Source organism: Herpailurus yagouaroundi, unplaced genomic scaffold (genome assembly GCF_014898765.1).
Source record: "Herpailurus yagouaroundi ecotype Mexico unplaced genomic scaffold, PumYag 190, whole genome shotgun sequence".
NCBI classification, from domain to species: Eukaryota; Metazoa; Chordata; class Mammalia; order Carnivora; family Felidae; genus Herpailurus; species Herpailurus yagouaroundi.
In genome coordinates, this window is record NW_024412421.1 from 4,822,169 (window position 1) to 4,842,759 (window position 20,591).

General features: G+C 39.5%; 1 protein-coding gene across 6 annotated transcripts in view; it reads left to right on the forward strand.

Annotated features, from left to right (window-relative positions):
• CYLD (CYLD lysine 63 deubiquitinase) overlaps positions 1-20,591 on the forward strand; it is a 70,013-nt gene that overhangs the window by 36,128 nt on the left and 13,294 nt on the right. For 4 of the 6 annotated variants that reach the window (XM_040497999.1, XM_040497998.1, XM_040498001.1 and 1 more), the window contains exons 6-14: positions 102-110; positions 1,084-1,182; positions 2,765-2,881; positions 10,269-10,648; positions 11,538-11,703; positions 13,084-13,225; positions 14,478-14,600; positions 17,607-17,698; positions 18,582-18,648. In XM_040497999.1, coding sequence (XP_040353933.1) covers positions 102-110; positions 1,084-1,182; positions 2,765-2,881; positions 10,269-10,648; positions 11,538-11,703; positions 13,084-13,225; positions 14,478-14,600; positions 17,607-17,698; positions 18,582-18,648 — 1,195 coding nt within the window. The remainder of the gene's footprint in view (positions 1-101; positions 111-1,083; positions 1,183-2,764; positions 2,882-10,268; positions 10,649-11,537; positions 11,704-13,083; positions 13,226-14,477; positions 14,601-17,606; positions 17,699-18,581; positions 18,649-20,591) is intronic. The other 2 variants (XM_040498002.1, XM_040498003.1) reach the window with 2 other exon arrangements.

A 20,591-nucleotide genomic window follows, 5' to 3' on the forward strand; every position in this document is an offset into this window, starting at 1 on the left:
ATGGCCTTTTCCTTGTGTTTAAAATGTAAAAAATTATCCTATTTTTTTCTTTCTGTTCTCAAAAATCCACTGTGGGTGCTATCGCTTTTGCTGATACACAGCTTTATCAGGTATGACTCCTAAGTGTCATGTTGGACTCTACAGATATGTTGTTGAAATTTCCAGGGGAAAAACTGCAGATTGACTTTTCTACGTTCGTTTGATCAGTATTTGTGAATATCTCATGAAAATTACTGGCCTTTAAGGTTTAGAGTCGGCTACGTATCAGAAACAACTTTGCCAAATTTATCACACCTAATATTCCAAAAAGGAGTTTCAAGTGTTTTCTTCAAAAATATTATTGATATTTTTCTCTGGCTTTCTTCATCATTAATCTGTGTAGGCTTCTTTGCGTTTTTCTTGTTTATATGTTGTATATGTTTGTATACTTGTTAGTGTTATTCTTAACATATATGATTTTTACAACTGATACATATTTCTAACCAGATTTTTTCCAAACTGTGTTCCATGAAATACATTAATCTGAGGTGCTAAGTAGACTGGGACAAAAAATATTGTAAGATATGTTTATTCTATCCCTCTTTGAAAGATTCACAGTACACATCAGCATATTAAAGGTTCTGGTGTTATGTGGTAAAGAAATGTGCTTCCCTTTGTTTGTCTCAGCATCTTCTAGAAATACTTGAGTGTGGAGCACTTCCTAACACACTGGGTGTTCTGGGGACACCTGGGGACCTCCTGCAAAGAACTTAGTGGAGCTGTCTGTCCCTGTAGTGTTTTAACACATCAGACAATAGTGACTAAATTGATTAAATTTCCAAGACATTAAAACACTTAGCTGAATTGTATTTGGGTCATATTTTGTAGAAATTATGTTTTGAAGTACAGCATTGATTTTTTTTTCCCCGTATCCTCTTTCAGTACTTTTGTCGACCTTTAAAAATTTGTAAAACTGCTGTTGGAAATGCTGCCTTTTTGTAGGAAAGAGGTGTTTTTTGGCTGTTGTTGTCATTGCTTGCTTAATTGTTTCTCTTCTGTAAGAATTTGCTTTTATCCTTAAAAAAACCACGTTTACCATTTCAGATAGCGTGACACAGGAAAGGAGGCCTCCCAAACTTGCCTTTATGTCAAGAGGTGTTGCGGACAAAGGTTCATCCAGTCATAATAAACCAAAGGCTACAGGTACGGATCAGTAGGCTACAGTTCTTAGATATTTACACGCTATCTGATTTGCCATAGCATTGAAAAAAGGTTGAAAGGTTTTACTCAGTGTACATGTAGGCTCTCTTCTTCCCAACGTGTTTAGTATTTTACCAAAAATTGTTTACAGACGCTCTTGCTAAAGCCGAGAGTTCCCAGCCTTTTTTTAGGCGATGAAAAGTTTTCCGGGAGGACCTTGTTGTCTTTTGTTGGTTTCTGTCAGCTGGTTTTTGGAAGCCCCTACCTGTGACATTTGAACCTCGAGTTTAGAGTCGCAACTGTACAGAAGAACCGTATCTGGATAATGTTAGATGGGATAAAGCATATCGGGAGTAATTATGTGGATTTTGCTAACAAAATGTGGCACAAGTTAAATTCCAAACTGCTAAGCAAGAATTTTTGTCTCTCTTCCAGAAACTCCCTCACAATGCATGTGGAGTTCTTTGCGTTTTTCTTTGGCTTCCACATATTTTATAGTTTTAAAGGATGGTAGTTCTACAAGCGAAACAGCTCATTTAAAAAGCTGTGAGAATGTTTGTTAACTCAGATGTGGGTTAGGAGAAGAATATTGTTTCCTCAGTTATCTGGTGAACAAAACTTGTCTTGGCCCCTTTTAAAGGAAATTGTATTTTAGGAAGTATTTTATGTGACCCTGGACCTGGGGCGACTTAGGATTAAATAGGACACACACGTAATAGTTATCTTTTAAGTCAACCTGTAGATCTAGATAGGATAGCTCACACGTGTTATTCTCACTCAAATATAAATAGCCTACAGATTTTTCTGAAGACATGTGCGTTACTTGTGTTGTAGCAGATCTTAGTTATAAGCATAAAGTATAGAGCTATCTGCCTTAAATTGAAAAGTTAAAATCAGATTTTTTACGGTTTCTGGAGACCCCCCTGGTCGGACTTACAGCATTTCTTCTTAGTACTGAGGCAGGGTAATGCCTTGAAAGGTCTGTAATGTGGCCACACTCACTCTTTCTTACGTTAATAAATCTAATATAGAAAAAAATAAATCTGCTTCCTGTTTTCAAAGACGTGAAGCAGTGAAGCAAGGAATTTGATGACCGAGAATTCCCAACTGTTTAAACTTTATATTTTTTAAACTTAATTTGTGCATTGATTTAGGTCTACAACATTTAAAGATCACTTTCTTCCGAAAGGAACTGTCTTAAATTAACAGGTTAAATTTGGGAACTAACAGGTTCATCAGGGGAAATTGGGGAATGGTGCTGTTGACATTTGGAAATAAACCATAGTACATGAAGTAATTTTTAAAAGCAGTTGGTCTTAAAAAAAAAAAAAATAGCAGGCTTTTCTTTTAAACTTATTCCTGTTCCCCTCCTATATTGATTCTTGGGTGGAAGAGTTTTTTGACATTGCCAAAATGGTTACCAAATTTTTAAAAGTTGAAGACGCTAATAAAATACATTGCGTTTGTATACATCTATTGCTTTCTTAAGCAATTGTTAACATCATATGTATGTTAATTTCTCTTAGGGAAAAACTTTCACACCATATTGACTTTATTTTTAAAAGAAACTTTTCTTGATCCATAGGACCTACCTCAGACCCTGGAAATAGAAACAGATCTGAATTATTTTATACCTTAAATGGATCTTCTGTTGACTCACAACCACAATCCAAATCAAAAAACACATGGTACATTGATGAAGGTAATCTGTAGTTTTAGTGTTCTTTTAGCTCGTCAGAAAAAAATGGCTTTTTCACCAGTGTATATAGTTTTGGAAACAGAATGAGTAGAACATTCTTTATTAATATGGCTGAACTAAAATATTGTACACAATTTGAACTGCACTGCTGTTAAGACTAATACAGCATTCAGAAAATGTATTAGTAGCTCGTTCTCTTCCCTTACCTGATCTTTAGGGTGGATTTCTAGAATCAGTGGAATCATTTGAAAACTTTTCTGTCTCGTCTTTCTGTGTCTCTTTTAAAAACACTCCCTTTTTGCCTTCCCTTGGTTCAGGGACATCATTTTTTTTCAGGTTTATTATTTACTTAGTTCTTCCCTTCAACAAATATTTATTGAGTGCCTACTATGTGCCAGACACTCTTCTAGGCACAGAGGCTATAACGGTGAGGGAGGAATAGACATACATGGTCCTTGCCCATTTGGAATTTATGATCAAGTTGTTGAAATAGGCATTAATCAGACCATCACAGAAACAGCATTGCAATCATGATGAGTGCAGCGAAGGTACTTGATACTGTGAGAGTCTATTAAAGGTGGATTTTACTTATAGGGACTCAGAGATGTTTCTCTGAGGAAGCAGCATGAGCTTAAGTTTACCAGAGGAGTGGGAGATAACACAGCGAAAGGGGACAAAGAACCTTCTCGGCGGAGAGGATGGCATATGTAAAGGCGTCATGGAAAAATGGAGCCTGTGTTTGCTGAAGGCTAAAAAGAGCCAGAGTAGCTAGACCAAAGAGACAGGCAGAACATTTTATGAGAAAGGCAAACAGGGCCAGGGCATGTGGAGCCTGGTGTGCTCTATTTAAAGGAAAAGAGGAAGCCATGGAAGGATTTTCAGCAAGGGGTGACATGACCAAGTTTGCCTTTTGAAAATCATTCTGGCTGCAGGGTAGACAGTGGCTCGAAGCGGGGACCATGTGGCTACAAGGGCACCGCTGAAGGTTGTTGCAGGGTCAGAAATAGATTCCAGCAGCTAGGGCGAGACTTGTTGGGGGAAGGGATGCCGGGGGGGGCGCCGGGGGGCCGGGGGGGCCGGGGATGGTGTAGGAGATATTTAGGAAGTGACTTGAGGAGACTCACAGATGCACTGAGAATGAGAGCTGGGGAATAAGAGGTGTCAGTGATACCCCTGGTTTCCCGGCTTGCAGGCTTCTCGAATTGTAGAGGAAGGTGATGAATTTGATTTTGAGTATGTTGAGCCCCAGGGGCCCCTTAAACTTCCCAGACGTGATTTGTCAAATAGACAGTTGGATATATAGGTCTGTGGCTGAGAAGAAAGTTACGAGCTCTCTGGAGACGTACATCTGCAGGTTGCCCTCACATATTTGGTGATCAAAGTTTTGTGAATAGTGTCACCTGAGGGGAGGGTGTGGGGTAAGACTGAACCCTGAGGAATGTAGTGGCTGGGAGGAGGAGAAGTCTTCAAAGGAGACAGAAAAAGCCACCAGAGGGAGGTGAGGAAAATCAGGAAGTTGTTGGGTCAAGAAGTCATGGAGCTGGCAGCCTTGAATGCTCCTGAGAGGGCAAGTAAGGCGAGGATCACACAAATACCTGCTGCATTTAGCCAACGGAAGCCATGATGACCTCAGTTACGCTTCTGTGGAGTGAGGAGATGGAGACGTGAAGTTTACGCTTCTGTGGAGTGAGGAGATGGAGACGTGAAGTTTGGGCTTCATCCTGGACTCCACTCTCTCATGAGTCACATCCAGCCATCACGGAGTTTTCTGGATCTCCTCCTCTTCGGTATCAATAGACTCTTTCCCGTTTTCTTCATTTCTGCAGCCACTGCCTCCGTTCAAATCCTTTTTTGCTGTCTAGTTAATATAACGGCCTTCCACCTGGTTTGTCTACCTCAGCCTTGTTCCTTCTGAATCGGTTCTGAGCAATAATAACCATCCTCGCCACCGTCTTTGTGGTCACTACCACCATCACCACTGCGGCCGACATTTCTTGACGACTTATTACGCCAGGCATTGTGTTACACCCTTTATATGCATTATTTTGTCCTCATAACAACGTTATGAGGTAGGTATTTTTACTTTTTCTTTTGTTACCGTGGCTAAATATCTTGCCCAAGGCCACACAGCTAGTGTTAGTGGCGCCAGTCTTCCAACCCAAGTCTGTGTCACACCTGACGCTTTTGATCACTACACTATGTTTCTCTTCACATTGCTCTTCGACTGCTTTTTCTGAAGATATCTCTGCTCATGTCTCTCCTTTGGTTCATGTCTGTTAATTTTTCCCTAGCCCTTGGGAGGTAAAAATGCGGATTCCTTAGTTTGGCCTGCCCGGACCCTTCATGGCATAACGTCTTAGTCGTCTCTCATTTGTCGCGCACTCCTGCTCCCGCCATGCTTGGAGTGGGGCCATTTTGGAATGTGCCATACTTTCTCTTTTCTTGGCGCCTGTTGTTCCTCTTGCCTGGAAATCCTTCTTCCTATTCCTCCCACTCCATGCTTTGGCTTACTTCTGTCCATCTGTTCAATCTCAGCTTGGGGATTATTTTCTCCTGGAAGCCTTTCCTGTCTCTCCTAGGTTAGGTGAGGTGCCATCGTAACTGTTTGTCGCCTGTCTCCTCTGCCAGACTGGAGTTCCAAGTGCCTCGCACAGGGCTTGGCACGCAGTACGTCTAGGAACTATGTGCAAATGAAATGAAAATAAGAATTTAAGAGTACTGTAGAACTCTGTAGTGACTTTTTAGCTATCATATGGATTATCCACAAATGTAACAGTCCAAGCCCACTGTCAACATCACTTGGGCTTAGATACTCACACGGGAAATGACTTGAGTGAGCTCTTAGATTTTGTCTTCTCTGTGCCTTCATTTCTACCTGAGTAGGGTGTTGTGAAGCTAGGCAGTCACAGGGCCTCATCAATCCCCAAGACTTCTTCCTAGCCACAGAGCAGGAATCTTCGTTAAATGATGCCTCCCCAGGAGATTGTCTCTTGACAGACTGCTTTTGTTAAGGTCTAGCCCTTTTGTTAACTGTTGTTAGCTCTCTCAAAAACCTTGGGAGTGCCCAAACAACAAGGGTCTTACTGGCAGCGTCTTAGGGTGAGTCACAGCCCTGCTGGCTTCTGCATGTGCATGGCCCATCCAGAGTGGTTAGGGCACAGCCCGGCTCTCTCACGCTGTTGTTCCTCGTAGCCTCGTGAATGCTTTTCCTACGAGCTTGTTTCTTTCTAGGGAACGGAAACTGGTACAAGCTGGGTTTTGTCATAATCTAGGTAACATTGATTCTTCAGGTTTATGCTATAATTGTATCCTTAGACAGTTTCTGTGGTGTGAGAGAATATTTTTAACTTCTTGATTCTAGTCTAACATTGTATAATAAGTTTATATAAGAATATTGATCCTAAGTGGGATATGTAAAGTGATGAAATCTACATGGAGTAGGCCTTCATCCTTAAATTAGAAAATAGAAGTGATATCAGTGTGAAAAGAATATTTCTTTTCTATCATTAATTTCACTTGTACGTTTAAAAAGCTTTTTTTTCGGGGCATCTGGGTGGCTCAGTCGGTTAACTGTCTGACTTTGGCTCAGGTCATGATCTCGCGGTTTGTGGGTTTGAGCCCCACATCAGGCTCTGTGCTGACAGCTCAGAGCCTGGCGCCCACTTCGGATTTGGTGTCTCCCTCTCTCTGCCCCTCCCCTACTTGTGCTCTGTCTGTCTGTCAAAAAACAAACATTTAAAAAAATAAATAGAGGGGCGCCTGGGTGGCTCAGTCGGTTAAGCGGCCAACTTCGGCTCAGGTCATGATCTCACGGTCCGTGGGTTCGAGCCCCGCGTCGGGCTCTGTGCTGACAGCTCAGAGCCTGGAGCCTGTTTCAGATTCTGTGTCTCCCTCTCTCTGACCCTCCCCCATTCATGCTCTGTCTCTCTCTCTGTCTCAAAAATAAATAAATGTTAAAAAAAAATTTTTTTTTAAATAAACAGAAAGCTTTTTTTCCACAACATTTGATTTATGCATTCAGTTTTTTCTTAAAACAAATATCGAGTCTTTTCTTGTGTTAGTGGCTATACCAAATGCTATGGATTCAACCACAAATCCACATGAAAAACCATAACAAAATTCCTGTTCTGTGGAGCTGGTTGGTGTTCTGGTTGGTATGACACATAGTGAACATTTAGAAAGACAAGGTAGTCATCAATTGTGACATGTGCGGTGAAGGAAATGAACAAGGCATTGACAGCAGCTGGTGGGGAGCCAGCCACCATGGAGTGTTTTGGAAGAGTCTCTTTGAGGAAAGGGTATTTGCGTTTGAGGTCTGGATGGTGTGAATGAACCTGTCAGAGAAAGAGCTTGGGAAGAACATCCTAGGCAGAAGAGATAGTAAAGGCAAAGGCCTGAGGTGAGAAAGAGCATTCGAGGAACAAGAAGTAGGCCAGAGTGGCTGCAGCATGGGAAGCCAGGAGAATAGGTGTGTACAGTGAGTTCGGATAGGTGGGTGGGAGCTAGGTCATCCCGGACCTTGCAGGTCTCAGTGAGCAATTTAGTTACCTGTTGTAAGAATGATGGAAAGCCACTGAAAGTTTTTAAACAGGGGGATGATAGAAGATCATGTAAGATCGTTACATTTTAAAAAGATCTCTCTTAGAGTTGTGTGGTGAATAGTTTGGCCAAGAAGGGGGACAGACCAGGAAAGAGACTGGTTACAGGGCAAAAGATGATGCCCTGTGGCTTAGATTAGGGAGATGATAGGGGTGAAGGGAAGAGGATGAATTTGAAATATATTTTGGAAACAGACCCAAATACTTGATGGATTTGGCTTTTGGGCTGGAGGGGTTGAGGGTTTGAGAAAGAAAAGAATGACTTTTAAAAGTCCTATATTTAATATCATTACTAAAGAATCTTAAATGGATAAGGTATAAAGAACAATAAGAAAAGAAGTACATTGAACACCCATGTAGTCACTACTCACTGTAAGAAAAACATGATCATTGCCCTTGAAATTCCTTGGTGCCTCTTCCTAGAGCCCTCTTTTCACGCTCTCCTCTGAGCTTCCATCATCTTTAATTTATTCTCCTGGTTTTCATGATAACTTTCTAAGTTTGTGTATCTAGACAGTATAGTGTTAGTTTAGCATGTTTCTGAGTTTTATACAAACGAATCAGCCTGTGTGTATGCTATGTAGTTTCCCCCTCAATATTATGTTCCAAGATGCACCACAGTGGTTTATGTGATTATAATTTTTTGTTTTCATTGCTGTATAGCATTCCACTCCATTTCATTCCATTGCTGCAAAATATATAAATATACCACAGTATTCGTCCCCATTCGACCATTGATGGACATTTGAATTGTGTTTATTTTCCTGCTATGATTAACAGCTTAGCCGTTAACCTTCTTACACATGTTGAGGCTATATAACCAGGAATGGAATTATTGGGTCATGTGATATGCACATCTTTCCTTTACTAAATCATGCCATGCTGTTCCCAGAGTAGTTATACCAGTTGACGCTTCCGTCAGCATTTTGGGAGGGTATCGTTTTTCCTCATTCTTACCAACAGTTAATATGCTAAAAACTTTAACTTTTGAAATGGCATCTCACATTGCTTGTGACTTTCTTTTATCTACTTTATTGTGAGGGCAAGAATCTTTTCGTTGATTCGTTGGTGGTTTGGGTATCTTCTTCTGAATTGCCTTTTTAAGACTTTTGTCCATTTCTTCTTAGTTGTGGTTTTTTTTTGGGGGGGGTCTTTTTTATATTGGTTTATAGACCTTTATCAAATTTGAATCCTTTGTCAAATATATGTATTTTAAGTGTTTTCTCCTTGTTTGGCTGATATTTTCATTCTTGCTATAATGCCTTTTAATAAGTAGCTCAGTTTCATTGTGATCATATTTGTCAGTCTTTTTCTTTATGATTTGTATACTTTTGTTCAAGAAATTTCTCTCTGCTGTAAAATCAGGAAGAACATTCTTCTGTATTGTCTTCCAGAAGTTTATGGTCTTGCCTTTCACATTTGTCTTTAAGTTACCTGGAAATGATTTTCGTGTAGAATATATTCAGTACAAGTCCAATTTAATTTTTTTTTTAATGTTCGGGTAATTGATGATCTCAATATTATTTATTGAGAAGTTCATTCTTTCCCCACTGATCTGCAGTGCCTGGCTGGCAACTGTAATAGTTCTTTTAAGAAAATAACTTTTGGGGGCGCCTGGGTGGCGCAGTTGGTTAGGCGTCCGACTTCAGCCAGGTCACGATCTCGCGGTCCGTGAGTTCGAGCCCCGCATCAGGCTCTGGGCTGATGGCTCAGAGCCTGGAGCCTGTTTCCGATTCTGTGTCTCCCTCTCTCTCTGACCCTCCCCCGTTCATGCTCTGTCTCTCTCTGTCCCAAAACTAAATAAACGTTGAAAAAAAAATTTTTTTTTAAAAAAAGAAAATAACTTTTGGTTTTGCTTCTCTTTTTATGTGTTTGTTTTCTCTTAAATTATTTTCTGCTTTTTTATTTATTCTGGCTTTGATCCTCTTTAGTGTACGTTTGTTTTCTCTTCCATTAATTTCTGTTTTGTGTTTATTCTTTCCTTGTGACTGACTTTTTGGGCAGTTAATCTGTTCTTTTAACTTCCTAAGTTGTATTCTGAGTTCATTACTATTCTTTTTTTTCCCTGAAATAAACTATGCAGTTTATAAATTTCTTTTGTAAATACTGTGTTAGCTGTGTTCCACGAGTGTTTGTTGCTTCTTTCTTTTTCTCTTTTTTCTTTATTTTAAAAATTTACATAGTCATTTCTTTTTTGATCCTTTAGCTATTTAAGAAGCATCTTTTGGGGTGCCTGGCTGGTTCAGTCTGTTAAGCATCAGAGTATTGGTCTCCACTGAGGTCATGATCTCGCAGTTTGTGGGATCTGGTCCCGTGTTTAGCTCTGTGCTGGCAACGTGGAGCCTGCTTGGGATTCTCTCTCTCTCCCTCTCTTTCTGCCCCTGCCCTGCTCTTGTGCGCGCATGCTCTCTCTCTCTCTCTCTCTCTCTCAAAATAAATAAATAAACTTGAAAAAAAAGCATCTTTCTAAATTTTTGGTATTTTTTTGGTACCGTTTTCTAAATTATATTATAGACAAAGAATAGAACCTATTTAATACTAACCAATAATGGATTTTTTTTTTTTTTTTAGTTTGAGCCATTGGGTGCCGTTTACCTAGGTAGAAAAATTTGGAGGTGGGAAGAGAATGTGGAACACTGTTTTGGAGAGATTAAGTGTGCAGTGCTTACAAGAATCCTACTAGATCAAATGGGCACTTAACACTAGTCGTGTATATTGATTTTCTTTAGAGATGTGGGCATTTTTAATACTCTCGAATATGATTCTCTAAATAAGAACACTTTTTTTTATAGTTGCTGAAGACCCCGCAAAGTCGCTTACAGAGATATCTCCAGACTTTGGACATGCTTCACCACCACTGCAACCTCCTTCCATGAACTCATTATCTACCGAGAACAGATTTCACTCTTTACCATTCAGTCTGACCAAGATGCCCAATGCCAATGGAAGCATTGGCCACAGCCCGCTTTCTCTGTCAGTTCAGTCCGTAATGGGAGAGCTAAACAATGCCCCTGTCCAGGAGAGTCCACCCTTGGCCATGGCTTCTGGGAACTCCCATGGTCTGGAAGTGGGCTCACTGGCTGAAGTTAAAGAGAATCCTCCTTTCTATGGGGTAATTCGTTGGATCGGTCAGCCGCCAGGACTCAACGAAGTGCTAGCTGGACTGGAACTGGTAATTGAATTTGACTTAAACATTGCAGTTCTTCTCTCTCTGGAGTTTTGTGCAGTTTTTTCCCACTTATGCTTTTTTTTGTGTCCAAATGTTCTATTCATCAAAAAAGCCGTCACTAGAGAAAAATTTCATTACTGTGTTGCCTGGCTTCTTTGGCACCCATGAAGCATCCGGTCTGTTTGTTCCTGATGTCAGTTGATCTGTGTTCAAGGAATGAAAATAGATTTTTAGGCTAATGTGTTTAGACTCATTATATTAAGCAACATAGAATAAGAAAAGCAAATCTGTTATCAGCTTTCTTTTTCTTCCTCAGTCTCCCTCCCCGACTCAGTTCTAATATTTATATCATACATTGTAAGATTAATTGCCGTTTTTAGAGATTTTTTGAGATCTTAGTAGAGGGAAAGGTTTTCCGTTTGGAGATTAGGAAAGCATATTGTTTGGCATTTCACGATCTGGAGAGGATACTTTGAGTACCCCTAGCTTTTATTTATAAGATGTAAAATACTAAAAATTTAAATGTTTGCATGCTAGTGAATGCTACTTTGGGGGAGGTTGTTAAAATAAACGGCCTCTGCCCCTTAGTTCCGGTACATGTGGAGTTGATGTGGGGAAGTCACACCTTTTAACCAGGGAAGGTCTAAGCATACATTCTGGAAGGAAACGCAGTGAGGACTTCATGCTGGAGTCAGGAATTTCTTAAATGATCAGTTGTGGGCAGAAGCGCTGCTTAGCCCACCCCTTTTTCCTGATGGACTTCTCGGGACAGGATTCCGTGATGACGGAATTCTGAGAAAGGTGAACCAGAAACCAATTGTAGAAACCATAATGCTGCGTATGCTGTGCTGCACGGTGCAGAATAACGTATATCGAAGCATTTCTTTTTCAGGAAGATGAATGTGCGGGCTGTACAGACGGAACCTTTAGGGGCACACGGTACTTCACTTGTGCCCTGAAGAAGGCGCTGTTTGTTAAGCTGAAGAGCTGCAGGCCCGACTCGAGATTTGCATCCCTGCAGCCAGTTTCCAATCAGATCGAACGCTGTAACTCCCTGGGTATTTGATGCGTTTCATTTCCTTACAAATCTGCAATAACTCTGGTTCTGATCTCAGGCCATTTTGCAGTGGGCCACAGTGACAGCGTTTCAATATATTTCTGGCCAACGTTCATCAGGCTTGTAAATCAGTTAAAAGTGCTGCTTGGTGTCTAAGAGAGTGACAATGGTCCCAAGAGGGGACTTTTGAAAAAAGTATTAGTCAGGAAAACAGTTTTCTCTTCCTGTTGGTTTCTGGCATTTAATTAAAAAAAATTTTTTTTTTTAATGTTTATTTATTTTTGAGAGAAAGAGAGAGTACAAGCAGGGGAGGGGTCGAGAGAGAGGGAAACACAGAATCGAAGGAGGGTTCAGGCTCTGAGCCGTCAGCACAAAGCCGGATGCAGGGCTCGAACTGTGCTCTGCGAGATCATGACCTGAGCCGAAGTCAGACACTTAACCAATAGAGCCACTCAGGCGCCCCTGCCGGCATTTAATTTTTAAAAACACAGAGGTAGAAATTGAATTGTGGCCTTCTTTTGGCCCTGACTACCTTCCCGATGTATCATAAAAGCATATCAATAACCATATCTGATTAAGAAGGTCAGCGTTATTATATGAAGCAGTTTTAGATTGATTGATAAAGGACAGATCCCCTTCATCACTTGTAATGGGTGACAGTTTCTTGATGTTCTCCCTTTCCAGTTTTGGGTAATAGTCGTGAAGCATCTTGAGGGTTAAGTGACTATCAGTAGGAAAGCCATCTTTATGAAGAACATTTTTCCTTACAGTTGAAGTACATTTTTTTCCAAAACTTTGGAAATTTTTGTTTTCTGACTTGAAGACGAAGCATCTCAGATAAATAAAATATTTGGGGAACAAAATATTTTACTTGGCACATGTTTTTTATACACTACTGAGTACTCTAAGGTGTTTTTTAAATGGTGGAGGAAGTGGGGCGCCTGGGTGGCTCAGTCGGTTAAGTGTCCGGCTTCGGCTCAGGTCGTGATCTCGCAGTTTGTGGGTTCGAGCCCCGCCTCGGGCTCTGTGCTGACAGCTTGGAGCCTGGAGCCTGCTTCGGATTCTGTGTCTCCCTCTCTCTCTCCGCCCCTCCCTCACTTGCACTCTGTCTCTCTCTCTCTCTCTCTCAAAAATAAATAAACATTAAAAAAAACTAAAAAAATTTAAGCGGTGGAAGAAGTGAGATTGAAAATGAACACTACCATTTTCACTGGCCACGCTGAAGAACCATGAAACCAAACCCACCTTTAACTTAGTTTTAAGTTGGGAAACAGATTTTGCCTCACGATACAAAAATGTATCTTAAAACGAAGAAGTCTATCAGAGTACATGTTGTAGTAGTCGAAAAGGAGGCTTTTCATTTTCATTTTTATGTTGGCAGCATTCGGAGGCTACTTGAGTGAAGTAGTGGAAGAAAATACCCCACCCAAAATGGAAAAAGAAGGTTTAGAGATAATGATTGGAAAGAAGAAGGGTATCCAGGGTCATTACAATTCTTGTTACTTAGACTCAACCTTATTCTGGTAAGTTTAAAATTAGCGCGGAGACATGTGTGCACGTGCGTGTGCGTGCGAGGAGCCGCTAACTGCCTCTGAGTAAAGAAACTGGGTGGCTGGGGAACAGGGAAAAAGGGAGGTTTACATTTCACTGTATACCCTTGGAAGCTACTGAACATCGTCTCAGGGTGCTTGTGTTAACAAATTAATATAAAAGTAATGTGGTGAATGATCAGTAAGAACGATAGTGTTATAGGTGGGACAGATATTCTGAGGGTGTCTGGGAAACCGTGTAACTGAAGACAGGAAGTACAGTATCTTTGTCACGTATCAAACAACATGACTTGATAAGTCATTGGCTGCTTATGTGTTTGCATAAGGAGGAAGTGTTTGCTTCCTTCGCTAGGTCAAGGCAATCGTAAGGCAGCTTTATGTTAAAGAATTACTTTCAGTAGAAGCACAGATGCCCTCGCATACGTAGTTGATTCCAAAGTCCAACGACTTAACGCGACAAGAATTTTTATGCTGAGATCGAACAACGTACGTTGCCGGTTTAGTTGAGCATAAGTGGCCAGGTCTATACAGCCACATTGTAAGAATTAGGAAGTTAATTGGGGTGTTAACATTTTAAAAGTGGGAAGAAGAATCAACATGGTGGGCTATTTGGGCAGGATACTGTCCGTCTCTTCTGTGTGTGGACAAAAACAAGCCTTACCGAATTGATGCAGTCCTTTTTAGATTTCGTGATACAAATTTTGTATCAGCCAAATTTCTGTTTTCTTTGGTCCCAGCAAGTCACTGCTGTTAGTCACTCGCAAGTGATTTTGGCATTCAAAGGAATTTGTATTTCTGCAAAGGGCTGTAGGGAGAGAGTAGCGTGCTATCTAGTGTAGGTTGTCATTGCATGTGTGCGTGCCTTGAGAAGTAGTTCCCGACTTCCTCCTCTGTTGGGTGTCGACTTTGACTCAGATTTGTAGGCCCCTTTTCAGCTTTTGCAAAGAAGTTCTCTTAATATTCTTGAGGCCTATTTTTATGCTTTAACACGGTCCATCTATATTGTTTGGTATTTTTAACCTGGAAGGATCTCTAGCCCCTGTTGATTGAACCACAGGAACCTTAGCAGGTGTCTTTGGTACCTGTGTTAACGAAAAGCACAAATTTGTAATGTTCCTTGTTCTCCAGACTTGGTGGTTTTTTCTCTCGTTACATTCTTTTTAGTATCTGTGTCCCCAAAAGTAACATGTACAGAGTAAGGAAAACTATTCCTTTTATTTTACAGCTTGTTTGCTTTTAGTTCTGTCCTGGACACTGTGCTACTTAGACCTAAAGAAAAGAATGATGTAGAATATTATAGTGAAACGCAAGAGCTACTGAGGACGGAAATTGTGAATCCTCTGAGAATGTAAGCAGAAGACCCAGAATTGTTTTGTCTTTCAATGGTGTCCAGTGCTCTGTTGTTTGGTACAATAAGTAATTCACACCTGCTTTCATTTATTAAGGGATGGGTGGAAATCCGTTCTCTCGATATAGCATTTACAGTTTTTTCACCTTTACTGTCTTATTTAATTTCTCCCATCTGGTCACGGTGTAGCACATAGTGTATGCCATTAAATGATGAAACCGTTTTGGTACAGTATAGTACAATTTAGTAATTGCAGTAGGTTCGAAAAGCTGATAAGAAGTACTTGTCTTCTGCTCGAGCTTATTCCAGCCGTGTGCCTAACAGTACACCCTCTGGTCTAATTCGCATGTCTGGCTTCTTAAACTTAATTTTATCTGGAAAAAAAGGAGCAAGGGAAATTTTTATTTAATTTTTTATTTTATTTGAGAGAGAGAGAGAGAGAGAGAGAGAGGCAGGGCTTGAGCAGGGGAGAGGGGCAGAGAGGGAGAGAGAGAATCGGCGTGGAGCCTGACATGGGGCTTGGTTCCATGACCCTGATCATGACCTGAGCCCAAATCAGGAGTCAGACGCTCAAGTGACGGCCAGATGCCCCATAGAAAATTTTAATTTGTAGAATAGCTAGTGTTGAATACTCTTGTGTTGGAAACAGATGAGGTGTATTTTATTAACACATTTCTTGGTTAAAGGAATCCATTTAGGCCTCCCTGCAGATCGCTTAAAAAAGTGATGTTTTTGGTCATTTCCTAGTTTGTGAATTATAAATATGTCTTTGGTCACTGAAAGCAATTTGTAATGATACAAGCACAAGTAATAAGACATTAAGTAAAGACTTTTCATAAGTGGTGATAGCAGGGATACATGATGATGCCACATTATAAAATTTAAACTATGAAGTTAGGGCCATACATTATAAAAGACATCTGTTCACTCAGGAATATAGAGAGCCACCTATGGAATTTAAAGTCCATATTAAGATGAATTTTTAAGTCTTGTGGCACATTTTTATTGTTTAACAATTAAAATTTAAAAGAGTTTGAGGGGTGCATGGGTGGCTCAGTCACTTAAGTGTCTGACCCTTGAGTTTGGCTCAGGTCATGATCTCACGGTTCGTGGGTTTGAGCCCCACATTGGTCTCTGAGCTGGCAGCATGGAGCCTGCCTATGATTCTCTTCCCTCTCCCTCTCTCGTGCTCACTTGTTCTCTCTCTCAAAATAAATAAATAAAACTTAAAAAATTGTTTGATACAAGATTTTGATGAAAAAGTGCAAAATATTGAACTATAAAGAGCATTCAGAATGACCTACTATGTAACATGGCGAAGAAAGTAAATTATAAGGGAATAAATTTCCCTACTTCTGTCTTTTGTTTTCTTTACATTCTGTAATGGTGAAAATAACTTTTTTTTTTTTTTTTTTTTTTTACCCTTTAAGATAATTATGAGGCTTGATTTTTACATCAGTTATTTTATCTTATGCAAATTTTTAAATATACCCTCTGTTTCTTCCCCCAAGTAATTGATAATGGAACAAGACAGATCAAATCCAAAACTCTGAGTCATGTTACCACTTCCTTCCTTCCGTCCCAGACACCCTAAGTCCATCAATAGACATTACTTGGATACTGTTGTCCATCCAGTTGAGAATCATGATTAACCAGACTCTGTCGCCCTGTCCACAGCAAGGACCTTGTTGTGATCGAGATTCCCTGTGTCTGCAGTGTTCGTACCACTATTATAGCTGACTGGTTTTATTTGGAACTGAAACCCCTGCTTTATCTATTTCAAGCTTCTCAAAGGCAGAGATCCTTTTTTTCCACCTTACTCTTTTTGTATTCCCAGAGGCTGACAGGTTAGATTACTGTGTAAGTGGTGGGTGCCCAGTATATGTTGGTTGCAAAGGGTTAATGAGTGAGTGAAGAGTCAATATACAAAATGGATATAAGATTAGCTAGTTCCCATTTTTCTCGTTAAACATGTGGTGGCCTCTAAGGTTTCTTCTGAAGGCGTTTTTAGCATAGAATTTTGTCAGGGATTAACCTGAATGTGTTAAATGTGTCCTGTATTCGGACAAAGATGAGAGAAAACATCATGCACTCATGCACGTGATGACCGGCTTGATTGCACACCTTCAATAGTTTCTTATCAGTGCCCTTTGCCATTCCCTTTGGTGGCTTTTTTGTCCTTTGGTATTGAAAGGACTCTCTCTTTAAGTTGTTTTTTAAAGTAAATGCTTTGCTTTCTTAAGCAAATAGTATTAAAAGACCAGTCTTGGGCAGGGGGCAGCTCCTGGATGGCTCAGTCTGACTTCAGCTCAGGTCATGATCTCACAATTCATGGGTTCAAGCCCCGTATAGGGCTCTGTGCTGACAGCTCAGCGACTGGAGCCTGCTTTGGGTTCTGTGTCACCTTCTCTCTCCACCCCTCCCCCACTCATGCTCGCTCACTCTCTCTCTCTCTCAAATAAATAAACATGAAAAAATTTTAAAAAAAATAATCAATAAAAGACCAATCATTGTACTTTAAAAATGCTTTTTCTATATTAGTATATGACAGCTATTTTTTTTTTAATTTTTTTTTTCAACGTTTATTTATTTTTGGGACAGAGAGAGACAGAGCATGAATGGGGGAGGGGCAGAGAGAGAGGAAGACACAGAATTGGAAACAGGCTCCAGGCTCTGAGCCATCAGCCCAGAGCCTGACGCGGGGCTCGAACTCACGGACCGCAAGATTGTGACCTGGCTGAAGTTGGACGCTTAACCGACTGCGCCACCCAGGCGCCCCATATGACAGCTATTTTTAAGGCGTAGTAGTTAGTGTCTGGGATAATTCTCATGCTAGATTTTTAACTTGCAAGCGTCAGGAAGTAGCCTGTAATTGTGATTTTCAAAATAATTGTCTAGCCTATTAATTTATGTATGACATGTTGGAATTATAGAAGAATGTGATTATCAAAAGTGCTATACTAATTTAATGTATATGCCAGTGCTAATTGTTTGTTATCAACGTAGATACGGATATGTGTGTGCAACAAAGATTATGAAACTGAGGAAAATACTTGAAAAAGTTGAGGCTGCATCAGGATTTACCTCGGAAGAAAAAGGTGACTCTTAATTTATAGGCTATGCATTCAAAATAACTTGAAAGCATATGCTAAATTATTGGTGGAAATGTGTGTCTCTGTAGCTTTGGGGGTTTTATTTTTAAACTAGAAATTCCTTTCCATGTGATGTGCGTTTTTAAAAAAGTTTTTCCCTAAATTCCAGTTAGTTAACATACAGTGTAATATTAGTTTCTATGTGCTGTGCAGTTTTGTCCCCTTTTTGTAAAATGCTTTACCTCTTCTAAAAGTGAGTGATACGTGGGAAGCCGTCTAGTTGCGGTACCTTAAGGGAATAAATAGGTTTTTTCTTTCCTTCCAGTGTGATATTTGGCATTGTTTCCCTTTCTGTGCTGAAGGGTTGCATTGGGTCTGTCCCCAGTTTTCCAGGTAGCTTTTCTTGTTATAAAGGGAGTCAAAAAATGGCTAACTGGAATGAAGCTTATGGTCAGAGACCATATTTTAATCTAGTCTGAGCTAATGGATTTGCTCAGAGATCCAGCTCCTGACTGTGAACATGTAAGCAGCACACTGTCACCAGCTGTAATGTTAAGAGACTTGATAATTCGTTAACTCACAGGAAAAAAACAAAGTTACATCTCCAGTTTTATTCTACTTACCCCCTCAGAAGAAATTAAGGTGATTTCATTATACATGAATTATTATACCTTTTCATATGCAGTAAAGTTATAACAAAATTAGACTGTCGTACTTTATCATAATTATTTAAATACCCTTTATATTTTTCATAGGCAGGAAAACTTGAGAACTGTGCTTTTAATTAAAACAAATTGATTATGAAAATGAAGTCAGAATAAGAATATAACTATTATAAAAGAATAATTTAAAAATTTTGTCTGTGACTTGAGTTTTTATTTTCTTCTAGATCCTGAAGAGTTCTTGAATATCCTGTTTCATCATATTTTAAGGGTAGAACCATTATTAAAAATAAGGTAACTTTTAAATTATTACGGAAGCATTGGAAAAAATAGTCTTCATTTTCTCTGCTGTCATTCCATAGAAATGATTTCTTTAGTGATTACATAATATTGTATTTGTTTAGGAATCTTAATATGCTAGGTTCCTACAATGCAAATTAATTTAACTATTTAATTAATTTGATCATCGTCCTCGCCATAGTATCATACTTAACTGGAAGAATGAATCCAGTGTAAATTTGTGCTTTTAATTTTAACCCTAGTAATAAATATCATTGCAAATCATTTTCTTATAAATCTGAACATATCTTATAATTTAATCAATGAAAGGTTCTAAGGGAAATTAAAGATTCTAAGAGAATCTTATTCTCCCATCCAAGTACTAACCAGCCCCGACCCTGCTTAGCTTCCGAGATAAGACGAGATCGGGCCCGTTCAGGGTGGTACGTCTGTAGACAAGAGAGAATCTTATTCTAACCCAATGAGATACCACGAGAATATGGTTTTGACTATCTGTCACTCAGAGAATTAATTTAGCCTCATAGTAGCTCTCTTGTTCCCTGGTTTGTAACTTACCTTTTTTTCTCCTCTGTCTTGAATGACAGTCTTGAATCTGATGCACCCAGGTTCTTAGTGAGATATTCTAAATGGATGAACTTTGTGGATGGTTTAGTGTTCACAGTCTACATGCTGGACCCTCTTACAGTGTAGCTTGGGTTTCTCTGTTGAAAATCTTGCTCATTGGGGCGCCTGGGTGGCTCAGTCGGTTGAGTGTCCGACTTCAGCTCAGGTCATGATCTCACTGTTAGTGAGTTTGAGACCCATGTTGGGCTCACCGAAGCCTAGAGCCCGTTTGATCCTCTGTCCTGCCCCTCTCTCTGCCCTTCCCCTGCTCATGCTCTCCCTCTCAAAAATGAATAAACATTTCAAAAAAAAAAAAAAAAGTCTTGCTGATTTACTATTTACTTACTTCCCTAAGAGCTAATCACAGACAAATACTCTTACTTATCTTTGGGTCCTAAGTGATGTTGTTTGATGCTAGTGTTGAATTGATGGATAAGAAGGAAGGGAAGGAGGACAATACCACAGTTACAGTTTGATATTATTTTGGAAGTTCTAACTAATGAAATAAGACATGATACATAAACGTCAAGAATACATATTTATTATCTATTCAAAGATGGTAATAGCTATATGAACACCTAGAAAATCCTAGAGAATTGTTCAGAAACTGCTAGAATTGACAAAAGACCTTGTAATTTGACCATTTAGAGAGTAATCATGGAGAAATCAATAGCACTTCTATATGTCTTCTAGCAAATATGAAAAAGGGACACTTTCATACTTCATAAAAGTACAAAATGCCGAGAAATCAATTTTATTGAGATGGGTTTTTTAAAACCCATCACAGAGCTAAAAGGTGATTTGATTAATTAGGGAAAAAAGATTGTATTCCAGGTAAAAATATTAAATTACTTAAAGATGTTAATTTTTGTAGAATCACTTGCACATAAGCAAGATCTTAACTTTTTTTTTGAACTCAGTGAAGTGATTTTAGAGCTCTTTACAGGATGAAATGGGTGAAAACATTGAAGTTTGAAGGTTTTTTAAAAAAGAGTTCTATTAAAAGCTCTAAGGCAAAGCAATAGACATTAAACAGTGTGATACTATATAAAAGTAGAAATGTGGATCAACAGACCTGAATAGAAAGCTCAAAAATAGAATTTCAGTATAAGTCAGCTTTCAAACACAAATGAGGAAAGAAAGCTGTGTTTGATACATGATATAGGAAATCTAACAGGCAATTTGGGAGAAAAAAGTCACTTTTTCTTCTTGAAGAAATAAATTTCAGATGATCAAAACGTTATCTTTTTTTTTTTTTTTTTTTTTGGTAGCCTAACACACCCTAGGTATGTAATAGACTCTGGTAATAACCTAGGATGAAGACAGCTATGATT